The following is a 16010-nucleotide window of genomic DNA, read 5'->3' on the forward strand; positions in this document are numbered from 1 at the left end:
TAGGTGACATAAATTGTCGGTATAAGAACACCAATTTTGTACATTGAAAGAAAGAAATAAAATGTAAAACATGTAGGTTAATAATGCACCTACGTTTTCCTTTTTATTCTGATATGTGAATGAATAATATGTTTCGTTAGTTGCAAGTGACCGATAAACTAACAGACGTCTCACAAACTAAGCAAATTCCAAACTGGAAGATTAAGCAAAAAGCTGTGTAGTCAGCCTTTGGACAAACGCGGAACAGCAACACCAAAGACAATACAGTATCGCTTAGAATGAAGGAAGTGCTTTTATATAATAATATTAGAAGAAACATATTGTTTGTGTGACATAAGTGATGCAGTATATTACATGTATACACGGTGTGCTTAAGAAGCAAAAAAGTACGAAGATGTATGTATGATGTAATTATGTGTAATGTCTAAAGTCTGCAGTTTGTTAACTATCTTTTTTCTATCTTCTTCTTCTTCTTCTTAATGTAATTCCAGTTGCGAGTTTGATTGCTGGACTCAGCTTTTGAAGAAACTGTTTCTCACAAATATGTTCAACAAGTCAGCAGGACTACCTGTCAAAGATTCCATTACTCGAGGACGATGTTCTAATTTAGTGACCTTGAATTCAGGTGATTCCAAGACCAGTGATATGAGGTTTCTCCTCTTTGAAAAGTAAGTGAACCCTATTGTGGGTATTTGTTTTTTTATTTCTTCCATTATGGTATATTTTTTGTGTTTTCATCGTTGATTACGTGCAGATTAAGAATCTGGGTGCCACTTTAAGCAGCATAGATACTAGATCCAAATTTGGGAAACGGTAGGCCAGCCAATGTTGGCTCTACGTTGTGTAATTGTACTACTTTGCTGAACATTTACTAATCGACTCAACTATCACATAACCTCTCCCTCTACCACATACACACAAGTTCTAAAATTTTGTGTTTGAGAGTGCGACGTTGAAACTGTTAGATAAATGACTGCAAATTATTGGATGGTTAATATACATTTTTTTCGTAACAAAGTTGGACTAATTTATTTTTCAACTTTATTTTCACAATTCACAATTATCAACCAAGCCGACCATTAGACTATGTGGAGCCTACGAAATGTACTGCTATGGCAGTAACTATAACTTATTTATTTATTTTTACGGTGAAATCTATACTAATGTATGCAGAGATTATATTCAGCGGGACATTTAAAATTTTCCCTCAGTCCCCTCACGTGCAGATTAGCAATGGCGGAGCAGTAAGGTAATGGCTATACACATATTTTCTTTTGAGTATAATCGACTCTAAATGTCTCTTTAAAAATATATTGGTGACTTTCCATTATTATTAGGAATGCTTGTACAGAGGAATTTGTCTCCGTACTCCCTGTGAAACGTCGTAGCCTAAAAAAAAAAAAAAAAAAAAAAAAAAAAAAAAAAAAAAAAAAAAAAGCAAGCGCAGTGGGAGAAATAACCTGGGACCGGAGAGACCTAGGTCCCCCAGTATTTTGAGCGTCAGAAATAATTGAAGATATTATTTATATATTTTCGAAAGTTTATTTTAAGCATTTTCTTTTATTCTTTATTGGATTTTTTTTTAAAATCATTAGATACAGTTTCAGTTGCCGAGTTTCTGTTATGCATTGTGTAAAACAATACTTGAGGTACACAATGTCAACGTCCAATATAGCCATAATATTCATCAGGGGAGTTAAGTTGAAAACTCTTCCAGGGCCCTTGCAAAATTGTAAACTTATGATATACCTATAATGGTCTCCTTCTAGATCCGCCACTGAGCAAGCGAATGCCAAAGAGGGGAGTACCGAAGCCGGGACAGCACTTGGGGCTTCAGGGAGGCAATTGTTCCCCCTGAGTTTGACTCATATATAAATATTGTAATAAAATACTAGTGAAAAATGTGAAGTTCTACCTATATCGGAGAACCGTGCTCTCCTTTACCAAGCAAAATCTGAAACGACGCTGTTGTACCGAAGGCGCTGGGGTGGATACTATTTACAGACAACGTTTCTTCAACTTACCTTGGGAAGTGTATATGAAGTGTTAGAATGTTTATAATACGTGCAAATACTTCCTATAAAGGAAGTGGTAATACCGTTGAACTTATTATTTAGTTTTCGCTCATTATTGTAGTTAAGAGTTATAGTGTCTGCATGTTTAAGTTCCTGAAATATTACACTTTCTTTCTGAGTTACTCGATTTTTAGCCGTAAATTTTCAAAAAAAAAAAAAAAAAATGCTATTATGATTCTTAATCTGTACATTCATGATAAAAGTACTATATTTTTCATGTTTTCTTTTCGTGAATGATAGAAATCTTAATACACTTTTTTAAAAAATCCGTTATCCGGACAGCGGTATATTGTACAAATATACGGTTTCCATATGTTTACTACGAAAATCTGTACGGAGCATACATTATCTATATGCAACATACGTACTGGCTTTTTCCTGCTTTGATGTTACATCATGCAGCAGCAGAATGTCTGATATTTGGCAGTCTTCCATATATTATATACGTCAGCTATATGTTATATTCAATGTCCATCTGTATATGAGATCCTTACCGCTCATATGCATTCATACGGAAAATATGTATAGATGGAACACTTATACGGACAGTATTACAAAACATACCTGTTCAGTTACACATTTACTGCAGAAAGTTATATATAGTCATACATTAAGTCCAAAAACTACAGGATTTACGCATGTAACCTACGTTTTTTACGTACCATAGATATAGGTAGGGGATACAAAGGACCGCTGATGCACTAACTACTTAAGAGTCTTCATCCCGGTGAAATTAAAATACCGCTAATTTTACAGAAATTATGTGATATCTTCAAATAGATAAAAGATAATCGGAATGTGGAACAAGAGCGCCCTAAACAATATTATTTTACATGAGAAACCGTTATCACAACTCACTTATCTGCTTTCGATTTCGAGCCATTTTGAAAATCGGCATTTATTTTCGCGTTTCTAAACAGCTGAAAACGGAAAGCCACTAGGTGACTTGTGATAACGGTACCTCACACAAAATAATATTGTCTAGGGCGCTCTTGTTCCATATTTCAATTATCTTTTATCTATTTGAAGATACCACATAATTACTGTAAAATTAGCGGTATTTTAATTTCGCCGGGATGAAGACTCTTAAGGAAAAGAAATATCCTTGAGGGGATCGCAGCCGGAAACCAGCAATGTTTATCATGTAGGGTTTTTTTTTTTTATTCTTTCCTAACATAACGAAGCAAAGCATATTTTTTTTGTATAAACATAGATACACATGTTTATAACATTTTGATATACAGGGTGGCCCAAAAGTAGGTATACACCATTCCATTGATCAAGTATAACATTCTAGTCTACGAGTTTATTCACTTCGGCTCTTCCAAGCTTAATATGTAAGTAAAAACACATTAAGAATAAATAATGAAGTATATCTGATGGATAACAATAAGAAATGATATAAAATGCAGTACAGTGCTGTATACCTACTTTTGGGCCACCCTGTATTTAGTCCTAAAATTGTTTACTTCAAATTTTGGGTATTTTTTTAAAATTTAAATTCTTGTGGATTTCTAACAAAATATCTTCCCTAATTTGAAGAGGACAATGTAAAATAATTAATTTAGTGATACCATCATCTGATGGAAATTTAGATCAATATTTCGTACAAAATTTTTGGGGTTTTAAATTACATAATCTATGTATCCGCACCTTAGTTCACAAGGTCGGGGGACGATTTTGGCGCTTTTTTTTTTACTTTTTTTTTACTTTTTTTTTTTTTTTTTTTTTACATTATATTTACTAAGTACAGATGGCCTATCAGTGTATCTAGCTCTAACAGCGCTAAGCCTATTAGTTTCAGAATCGTTTCTGTTGTAAAAGGTGGACGTCCATTAAAAAGTTCACTCTTTGCTTTCGTTTTTTGCTTCTCCTGAAAAACGCGATTTCGTGACAACCGCCCTTAGTGAACTAAGATACGGATATACAGAGTTGAAATACAGAGTTGCAGTCTTGTTCCTCTTCCACCCTGTACACACACACATACACACACACACGATATATATACAAATGATCGAAAATGACCAATATTAGTGTTGAATCCATCGTTTTCGGGATCGTTGAAACGAACAGGAAGTGGCACTTCCGATGCCGTTTAAACCCAAATTCAGCCCTGCAGGTTGGGAAAGGGAGAGGGATGTATATATATATACAGGCGCGTATCCAGGGGTTCCCCCTAAATTTTGGCTGGGACCTTAAAATTTTCACAGTAAGCTGGCAAATGAACTATAATATGATGATGAACTATAATATGGTTGGATCGGCCCCCCCTACGTTTTGGCGCTGGTTACAGACCTCGCATCCATAAAAATGATTGAAAATGGCCAATATCGAATCCACAGTTTTCGGGGTCGCTGAGATGAACAGTGACATTTCCGATGCTGATTAAATCCAAATTGAGGTCAGCAACTTGTGGGAAAGAGAGGGGGAGAAAACCTCTTGCTTCTTACATGAATTGACTCAGTGGTATAGCGTTCTCCTCTGGTGCTTGGGGTCCCGGGTTCGATCTCAGCCCCGCCAAGTGAATTTTGTGGTGGACAAACCGTGTGCGTGAGTTTTCTCCGAGTTCTCCCGTTTCCTCCCACTTTCTTCATTCCATCATTTCATTCATCACTCATCATCACCGTCTCCTAAATAATTAATAGGCTAAAGCCTAAGTGGCATATCCGTGGGACGTAAAACTCAAAGATTTGATTTCATTTTTTTCTTACATGACCATTTTGTGGCAATGTCTCGAGTTAGAAACCCCGAAAATGTATATATTCTGGTTGAAGAATACAAGACAAAACAAAAATTGTCTATCAGAGATCGTTTCAGTAATAGTAAAAAGTGACTGATTAATGGAGCATATTACTAATTTTTCTTAGTTTAACCAAGCGAAGCGAGTAATTGACATTTAGTTTGCAATATAAGTACATGAAAGCAATTCTCATGTTTATTTCTTAGTAGTGCGTAAATAGATTTTTTAAAAGCAATTTTCTTGAAAAGGATTTTTTTTTTTAGTTCATGGAATAATTACTTTTAATCCTGCTTTCTACGTTTTAATTTATTTTTTGAGGAAACCATGTTTTTAAAGATATTATTTTATTTTATATTTTACTTTTATAGTACAAGTTCTTTATTCTTCGAAGAAAGCATGATTTCATATATATATATACCTTTTGTTATAGAATGTTTAGTCCGCAGCCAAGGGATTCTGATCCTTTAAAGTTTCTGGGTAACTCCCCCCTTTCTGCCTTCCGAGACCACAATGTCAGTATGTTCTATGTTAAAATTTTTTTTAAAAAAAAATATAGTTTAGAAATTTGTAAGAGATACTTTATTTTAAATTAATTTTAATCTCTTTAGAAAATACACGATGAAAAATAAAATGCTGAAAGCAGGAATGAGATACAGATAGGAAGAATGCATAGATCAGATATTTTTAATCTATTTTATATCAGGACATAATTTTAGGAATTAGGAATTAGAATTCTGGGCTTTCGGCATCTATGACCACTTAACCCGTCACATATAAGAGATGACGTCCCTCGGCGAGCAAACTGCCCGGAAAAGGGAAGGAAGCGGCCTAGGATCTATAAGTTAGGTACCATTCCGGCATTTGCCTGGTGTAAATGAGAAAAATCCAGGAAAACCTCATTCAGACCTGGAAAAGCTTTTTACACTTTTTCGACCGAGTTCCCCTACCGGGAATCGAACTCGGTACCGCTCGCATAAGAGACACTTTGATCCTACATCCCTCATAAGTAATTTCCGATTTGCAATATTTTATTAAGTTTTTTGTTTATACATATACATATTTCTGGGTTTACCGGCATCTATGACCTTAAGCCTGTCACGTATGATGGCGTCTCTCGGCGAGCAAACTATGAGGGGAAAGTTGGAGGGAAGAAAGGAAATGGAGAAACAGCAAGTGGCTTGGAACCTCTATGTTTGGTACCATCCCGACATTTTTGCATGGTGTGAATGAGGAGAACCCAGGCATAACTTTACTCTGGATAGCTGGCCTGCTCAGTGTCCCGACCGGGTATCGAACTTAGGGCCTCTCGCACCAAAGGCAAGAGGATAAACGACGATTTGCAATAAGCTTTTCGATTATTGAAACTTATTATAAAGGTAACCAGGATAGTTCTGTCGCTTTTTCATCCACCACTTTCAAACATCGATATGTCACCTAAGACGTACCTGGAAGATCAAAAATAGTCCCCATCAGCATCGACGACCTTCTGCCAACGTTCCGAAGGCCATGGATTCCATCGCGGTAGAACTAGATGGGCCGTGAAGCGAAGAAGGTAGCAAGTGCATTTTGCACCTTTACTATTGATTTGAACTGGCGTCCTCTAAGGTGATTGTCCAAGGAACGAAACAGGTGATAATCGGACGGTGAAATGTTTCGGAAGTATGGTGGATGCAATAGTGTTTCCCTCCAAAACGTAGAATGGTGTCCCGGGTCATCCTAGCCATCTGGGACCTAGCGTTGTCCTGTAACAGGAGGGCCTCTTTGCGATTCAGAAGTGCTGGATCCAGAGTTTTGATTTATTTTTGAACACGACTCAACTGCTGACAGTACAGTTGCATTGATGCTCTGACCAGCTGGTAGCAGATCTCGATGCACGATATCGCGAGCGGTCCGCCAAACACAAAGAAGGGCCTTTTTCTGCTACAGTGCAGGTTTCATGGTTGTTTTGAAACCGGTTCATGGGATGCTAACCAATGATGACGGCGCCGTGGAGCTTCGTACAGGACCCACTTCTCATCATATGCGAACACTCTGTCCAGGAATGGCTCCTTCCTCAGACGAGACAGCAAAGGAACACAGATGTCTGCTCGCGTTGCCTTCTGGCCTGGAGTCAAATCATGTGGGACTCATAGACCCAACTTGTAGTGCTTCCCAAGTTGATGGAGATGCTGCCGAATGGTTTCTCCACTCATACTGAATTGTAGTCCCAGTTTCTCACATATCTGGTCACTGTTCTCCTCAATTGCTGCCTGAAGATCTTTATTTTGTACATGTGTTTGTCTTCCGACACGTGATGTGTCTTCGAGTGTTTCTTCACCTTCCTTAAACTTGTTAAAACGCCGCTTCACTGTCCACGTACTCACGACATCCAAAGGTCTGGCATATCTCCCGCCCCGCTGCAGCGGCGTTTGACCCCAGTTTGAACTCATACAGCACACACGCTCTTATGACGCTCTGTGGAGGTCTCATGTCCACTTTGTCCTTATGCAAGTTGACGGTGTAACTGAACTGCTACAACCAAGTAGTATGTTGGATATACCCACTAACTGACCTTTGCCTTATCTCCATTTGCATTCAATTCCGGTGTGAGGGTCAATGGAAGACAGACCTCTACAAAAAGCGACAGATCTTTCCTGGTTCGCTTTATACTTATAGTTGCACATGTGTGTGTGTGGTGTGGATTTGATTTTGCATTGTATTTTAATACACAGTTTTTATGTATTTGTATTTTTCTTGTATTTAAATAGACAATTTTTCATCGGTATCCTTCCTTCTTCTTTCCAGTAGGTTCTTAAAAAAATTCTTTAATTATTCAAAATTTTGTTTATTATTCTTTGATCTAATTTACAATATGTATGAATCTAACATAAATAAAATAAAGAGTTTGTTTGTCTGTTTGTCTATCTGTGTGCGGCCTAGTACCAGATGAGTGGACCGAGAGTTACCAAATTTTGGTCACGGGTACCTTGGTCCAGGCCCCAGACCAAGACGAACCATTTTTATCTTTTAATTCAAACCAGGAAATCTCAGACGGGAGGGGCATTTACCGGGACATTTAAAAGTGGTAGAAAATGACCGATATTAGTTTCGAATTCATAGTTTTCGCGGTCACTGAGATCAATGGTGTAAACTTGGATCGCATTCACCTCATTTGGCTGCGGGCCTGGGGTTACCGGGAGGATGCTGAGACATGTAAAAATAATCCAAAATGACCGATATTAGTATCAAATGCATACTTTTCGCGATCGCTGAGTTACACTTCCATTAGCCATGACTTGCAAATTCAGCTACCATTGTATGCGGGCCGGGGGTCACCAGCGGGATGTGGAAGTTACCGAGACGTAAAAGTAATCCAAAATGACCGATATTAGTGTCAAATCCATAGTTTTCAGTGTCGCTGAGCTGAATGGTGAAACTCAAGATCGCGTTTACTTTGAAATTTAGCCGCCATTAGCTAAGTAACGGGGGCCATAATAGAGAGGTCATCAAGACATGTAAAAATAATAGAAAATGACCGATATTAGTGTCAAATCCATAGTTTTTTTGGTCACTGGGATGAATGGTGATACTTCGATAGGCGTTGACTTCCAAATACAGCCCCCATCGGCTGAGGGCCAGAGGCGTTTTTTCCAAAATTCGAACCAGGGGTCTCAGGGGTCGTTTACTGGGATATGTAGAAGTAGCAGAAATTTCCAATATTTTTTTTCGTTGTTCAGTTTGTTTACATATATATTTTATCAGACCCATGCGAAGAATGGGCATATTCAGCTAGTAAAAAAAATGATAATCAAAATAAGGAATTAAAAATAATCTTTAAAATATATTTTCTGGTACTGGATCCTAATTACATTTATCTTTCTCATCTCTCTTCGCGACCCCCGAGGTTTAGAAACTGTGTCATTGATATAATGTAACGAGTGGAATTGCAAAACGGTAATTATAGTAAGCGGAATACCTTTAAACAAATATGGGTTCAGAGAAGTCCGAAGTTAGGCAGGATTCAAAGCAGCCTGCAATTTAGAATTGAACTTGAGACGTTCTTTATACGTTTGAATTGGATTGGGTTGAATTAAGTTTAGCGTCCCTTTCAACAGCGAGGCTATATGAGACGTGAACCTACAGCTTAACGTGGGAGCCGAACAGCATGAGCCCGGACAGGAATCGAACTCGGGTCTCCCATGCCCAAAGGCACGTATGCTACCTGCATAGGCATGTGGGAGCTCTTTGTATATTTGGTTAGGCATCTACGAACTAGCAAATGAACATATTTGATACAGTATTAATGTCAGTAATGGTTTTTGTTTTCAGTTACTAGAAGACTAATAACAACAGATACAGACAGGTACAGTCATGTCCAAAATGATACAATCATGTCGCATATCTATAAACATTTTGTTGTAGAAATATAATTTGATAACAAATTCGCCCGGTATTTCTTATAATGTTAGTATGTATATAATCGACAAAGACATGTATGTGGTAAATTTCATGTCAAAAGAGCAATAAATAAGAACAATATAACGAAAGAAAACCTTTCTTGTCCATTTAGCAACATTTTGTTTTACTCATTCTTATTTTCGTATTTATAATTCTTTTCCTATGAAATTTACCACAAATATACATTTCCCGATTATACACATTGTAACAGTACTAGAAGTACCCTGCAAAATCACTATCAAATTATATTTACACAACAAGACAATTATAGATATGCGACAATCATTTTGGACATGAGTATACATAAATACTGGCAACTAAAGACATATCTTGTAGCGTCATAAAAATGATTTTTCTCAAAAACTATACATCTAAAATTTGCCCTCAATTATATCATTTTATGCGCTCGACTGATGAATATGTCCCAAGCTTAGAAAATATTATAATTGAACAATTTGGGCTATTTTATATTTTATTAACCATACAATATACTATCCTCTTGCCAGTGTTTTAATAAAAAGTTTGGTTAGATTAGGTTTAGTATATTGTATGGTTAATGACATACAGCCCAAATTGTTTAATTATAATATTTTCTGCGCTTGGGACATATTCATCAATCGATCGCATAAAATGATATAGTTGAGGGCAAATTTTAGCCATGATTAATGTATACTTCAGGACCAATTTTCATTTTACTGTTATAATGCTGTCAAAATGTCTTGATCCGTGGCAAAAATGAGAAATAAAGCTATCACCCACGCGTTGAGCCAATAAGGGTTCAGCTGTTGCTAAGTGAGAGAGCGGATGACAAATGAGAGTGGAATTTCATCAGCCGATAGCAGCGTTTGAAATGGAAGACTAACTGTCAAGTCAATGTGGTATATCTATAGTATTCTCATTGAGCATCATTTTTTGGATTTACCAAAAAAATAGATTTCCTCAATTTCGATTTTTCTCGAAAATTACGCATAAGGATTTTCAATCGTACTATTTTGTTTCAGTTGAGTATCTATTGATATACGGTATATGAGGAAGGATCGGAAACTAAGGTTACAAAGCTGTTATTTCTGGAGTTTCGTCTGTTATAGAGGAATAAAAGAAAATATGACAAAAAAGAGCAGGAAAGGAAAGAAAGGAAGAAAGAAAGAAAGAAAGAAAAAGATAAAACAAAGAGAGAGTTATTTTCCTGCCTTTCTTTTTTCAAATACATTTTTTTGTTTATTTTCGAGTATACAGTAAATTTAATATATGGAGTTGGCAATTATGCAGAGTTTCACCCGTCCGCTACATCGGCGCTAGTTGTAAGTAAACACCAATGGCAACCCATTTGGAAAACTGGTTTCGCGAAAAAGTCCTCTCAGTTATTCGATTTCTGTGGGCGAAACATATAACCGCAGCTGAAATTCACCGTAGCTGTTGAGGTTTACGAAGAGACTGTATTGTCTCGTCAGCATGTCGCAGAATGACGAAGAAAGTTAGTGGCTGGTAAAGAAAACGTCACTGAGGTTAAGCGCAGTGGCCGACCCAGAACGGCATCCCGGTGAAATTAAAATACCGCTAATTTTACAGTAATTATGTGAGAGCGCCCTAGACAATATTATTTTACATGAGAAACCGTTATCACGACTCACTTATCTGCTTTCGATTTCGAGCCATTTTGAAAATCGGCATTTATTTTCGCGTTTCTAAACAGCTGAAAACGGAAAGCCACTAGGTGACTTGTGATAGCGGTACCTCACGCAAAATAATATTGTCTAGGGCGCTCTTGTTCCATGTTTCGATTATATTTTATCTATTTGAAGATATCACATAATTACTGTAAAATTAGCAGTATTTTTATTTCGCCGGGATGAAGACTCTTAACACAGCTCGCGTGGAGGAGCTGATTCAGGAGAATAGGAAGATCACGTTACGGCATCTGATGACAGGATTGGAAATGTCATTAGGGAAGCGTCCGTCACATTGTGCACGATATCCTTCATGACAACGTGGCTGAACAGGACAGGATTTTTACCAGGAGGGAATCTTCAAACTCATCCCCCGATGCGACAAGTGCCACAACCGCTATGCAGACTATGTCGAAAAATAACCTAATGTATGTAATAATTGTTGGCTGTAATGGTTGTATGAAATAATATGTACATACACGTTTCATTGCAGGTGTTGTAACCTTACTTTCTGATCACCTCTCTTTGAGCTCCTTCGGGCTAAGCGGTTAGCGTACGCGCCTTTTACGTGAGAGACGGGGGTTCGATTCCCGGCGGAAGCTCATGTGGTTCGGATTCCACGTTAATCAGTAGGTCCCGTCTCATATAGACTCACTGCTAAAAGGGAAGCTAAACTATAAATCAACTCAATTCTGATAACCCCTCGTATATATATATATATATATATATATATATATATATATATATATATATATATATATATATATATATATATATATATATATATATATATAAAATAGTTTTAACATACATTTATTAAAATGAAATAATAATGTGATTTAAAAAGTAGTCCAGAGGATACCAAAACTACATGATACATAAAGACAGTTGAGTTCGTTCCTCTAGTCGCTGCCTTAACTTACAAGTAAAGGTTCTCTCCCAAGGATCGGGGATCCGGAAACTGCGCATATATTTAGAAGAGGAGGGCCACGAAGGAATACTGGTGAAATACGCTGGGCCGACAGCAAAGGATAAATCCAATATGGCCGCCCGAAGGTCATGCCAATCGACTTTTACAAGCAACCTCTCTTGCACTTCCCATGGGCAGATTAACTTAATGTTTTGCAGATTGATATATATATATATATATATATATATATATATATATATATATATATATATATATATGAACACTACACATCTATTGGTTTGAAATTTCGCGGACGTTGACGTATTGAACCCAATATGGCCGATCAAAATGTCAATATGTCAACGACTAGTGTCTGGAAAATGAATTGTACTATGGAAGTACAGTATCACTAGACGTGTACGAAAAGCATTAAACAGTTTAAAATATCATCATTTTAAAACCAATATGGCCGAACAAAATCCTGAACCAAACAGCTCGTACTATAAAAACGAAATTTGGTGTAAAGGTCCATTAGCACTAGTAGGTGAGGATAATAATACAAATGGATCACAATTTCTACATCGTGTATCAAATATTGCCGCGAAATTCGCATATAAAATATACACTGTAAACAGTTCAGGTGGTTTCTCATGAAAATCACCTACAATTCACTGGAACAGATTTTCAGGTGAAATGCTAGTAAGTTTAAAATGTTGCTAGTGCTTATGTTATCTGTTTGAAGTGTTACACGCAAACATATATTGTTCATTTGGGAAGATCTAGAACGCATTACCCACAAAAGTCCTAGAATACGCGTCTTAAAGTTTGCAAACCATATCATATATAACAAAAATCGTCCTTGCCGACACTGGGACCGTGGCTACACAAGTAAAATCGTGGTTTACGATCCAAGGGTCCTACGTTCGAACCTTTACACCAAATTTCGTTTTTGTAGTATGAGCTGTTTGGTTCAGGATTTTGTTCGGTCATATTGGTTTTCAGCTTTTCGTACACGTCTGGTGATACTGTACTTTCATAGTACAATTCGTTTTCCGGACACGAGTCGTTGACACATTGACATTTTGATCGGCCATATTGGGTTCAATACGTCAACGTCCGCGAAATTTCAAATCAATAGATGTGTAGTGTTCATCTTCATCTTCTTAAAATGGTGATACATATATCAATCTGCAAAACATTAAGTTAATCTGCCCACGGGAAGTGGATGAGAGGTTGCTTGCAAAAGTCGATTGGCATGACCTTCGGGCGGTCATATTGGATTTATCCTTTGCTATCAGCTCAGCATATTTCACCAGTATTCCTTCGTGGCCCTCCTCTATCTAAATATATGCGGTTTCCGGATCCCCGATTCTGGGAAGAGAATCTTTACTTGTTAGATTTTGGGGGAGTTGTTTGTTAGATTTTGGTGCAAATCCCGGGGGGTGAGAGGGACATGCCCCTTCCAATCCTGGAACTTGGGGGACTGTCCCCCCAATAATCCGATATGAAATATGTCTTTTTAGGGGAAGAAATGTGACGATTTGTGTCTGATTACCACAAAGGAAAGTGAGATGAAATTAATGTCCCCGCAGAATAAGCCTCAAATCTGTCCACCTTCCAATGTTGAAGACAACTGCTCCCCTGTTCCACCACAGTATTGTTTTCAACTTCATAAATATTTTAAACATATATATGAACGGTCCTATCCCCCCCCCCCCAAATGTTGAAGACAGATTTGCGCCGCTGGTTGTAATTTTGACGACATTGTAATTTCTATGGATGGTAATACTGAAAAGTTTTCAAGTTCGTTGTAGAATAACATTATCTATAATTGTATTAAGTTGCATGTCATTATCTACTTTCACTTATGAAAAACAAGCAAAAGAAAAATGGTAAATTTTTGTTTTATTTTTTAGTAAGCATTGTAATGAGCTACAATAATTATATTGGTATGCATTAGTTCTTTATTGCGTATGATATTTGGACTTTAACTAACTAACCATTCACACTATACAACCTCAATTCCAGGTTCGACCCACTACCATACCACCTCATTCGTTATTCATTACAAGTTTTCTTCTTCTTCTTCTTCTTCTTTTAAGTTTGTGTCTACTAATATGGTGTGTGTATGACTCGCTCACTAGCTAGACATTCTTTCCGGACGTCCTCCATATTACGCAATGCGTGTTCGCGAGCTTTCATCTTCTTAAAAAATAATATATTTTAAAAACAATCTACGTGTTAAGTGTGTCTTGTGCGTGGTGGTGAGGCGGGGGGAAAGAAACGAAACTCAAGTGTATTATAAGTATTTCCGTAGTTGCATAAGATGCCCGTGCCCAAAACACCTTTGGTTCATCATCATCTTCTTCTTCTTCTTCTTTTTCTTGGAGGAGACAGAACTAGTTTTATGGAAGGAAGGAAGCGGGAACAGTAGACGCGTCACCGGATGGTGAGAGCAATCGTGCTTTAGGCGAAGCATACATTTTTTTTTTTTTTTTTTTTACTAAAACCGTATGTGATTGTGGGTATGTATGTAGAAAACGCACCGAGCGGACCAGAAACATGTGTATAATCAGGGTGAAATATTATACAAAAGAAACAAAACTGTATTTGTATTGGTTCTTGTAGAGAAAATTAAAACAAAGAGTTTCGTTCTAACTTGAAACGAGTCAAGGTTGAAAGCGGGGAAGAAACCACGAAAATTGGTTACCTGCGATGGAAACGAAATCTCTTCAATTGGTGCACGTTTTCTCTATGTGTGTTAAGGTAAAAGTGCTTCCATTACTATACTCGTAGAATACCTTATGGATAAGGAAGTGAGAACTCAACACTTGGTATGTGTTGTTCCGTATTTCTCTAGGTCGGAAAAAGTATTTGAAACGCAGAGCCGGTGAGGAAGAAAAACGGAAGAAAGAAAAAAAACACTAACAACACGAAATCCAATCCTGTTTAACTGCGTTTATTGAGTATACAAACCGTCGCTGCTTTCTTTTTAACAAGGACTATGCATGAAAACAAAATAATAATAATAATAATAAAAATCTTAAGATGTTACACAAAACACCATAATCTTGTGTTACTTACTGGTCTTGATGTTTTCTTGTTTATGTTAGCTTGTTCACTCGTTGCCATACGAAACCTTTGTTAATGAATTTAATTTATGTGTACAGTCAGGGACAAAAGTAATTGAACTCATGTTTTCTGATAATCATTAACGGCTGGACAGATGCAACCCAACTTACACGTAACTTTTCAGGCAGTTCATAAGCTTGTGGAGCACGAAAATCGACTTTTGCTATGCAATTGATAAACGAAAAAAAAATATTCTTCACGTTAGAATTAATCTCTATTCTTTAGAGCAGTGATTGTCAAATCGTCGATCGTGTGGTACTAGTAGCTCGCGGAGATATTTTCGGTAGATCGCGTTAACGCTCCAGTTAGCTAACCTTGATCAATTGATATCATATTTACTAGAAATGTAAGTTTATAGGTAATAAACAAATGTAAGTTTTAAAAAAATAGTTGGTAGTTCTTTGGTTGGTAGCTCACAGTAGAATTTAAAAACGGTTCGGTAGCTCAGACACTCCATAAGTTTAGCGACCACTGCTTTAGTGTATTGTCTAATGAGAAATATCAAAGACATTAATACTAGTTATCAGTGTAATGTATTGTTTTACTACATACTGCAAATGAGAAGAAAGAAAAACACTGATCATACGTGAATTACAAAATGGGTTAAATATACTGAAAATATCAAATCTGGAACAACTGAAAGAAATAAGTTTGTAAATGTTTGACTCCATTCATGGTCCTACTCCAATTCCCCGTTATTCTCGTCGTTACACTATCTCTTTCCTTCTCCACAGGAGAAGATATTCTTTATCACACTGAGTAAGGATTGAAATTGCAGCATGTGAGAAAGTTTGGATCTGCAAAGACTCGAACCCGGATCTTCTGCTTATGGAAGTTCAATGTGTTAACCACTCACCTATTCTAATCAGTTCCTTGAATTTACACAAAAAGTGTTAGCTAGTTAAAATCCTTATATGTAAGTGTAGACGAGCCATTAAAGCCCTGTGAAGATATAATCATTAATTAAGTTAATTTTATTCATAAAATGTTGTTATTTAGGTAACTTCTCTTGCAATTCTATTGTCACTTTTCATGCGGGCCGCGGTAGA

At 37.0% G+C, this 16010-nt stretch overlaps 1 protein-coding gene across 1 annotated transcript in view; it reads left to right on the plus strand.

The window, feature by feature from the left end:
- Positions 1-504: 504 nt before the first annotated feature.
- LOC145672935 (very long chain fatty acid elongase 7-like) overlaps positions 505-16010 on the plus strand; it is a 163128-nt gene continuing 147622 nt past the window's right edge. The window contains exon 1 of the mRNA XM_081742161.1: positions 505-668. Coding sequence (XP_081598287.1) covers positions 544-668 — 125 coding nt within the window. The 5' untranslated portion in view covers positions 505-543. The remainder of the gene's footprint in view (positions 669-16010) is intronic.

Source organism: Thermobia domestica, chromosome 16, assembly GCF_964235325.1.
Source record: "Thermobia domestica chromosome 16, izTheDome1.hap1.1, whole genome shotgun sequence".
NCBI lineage: Eukaryota > Metazoa > Arthropoda > Insecta > Zygentoma > Lepismatidae > Thermobia > Thermobia domestica.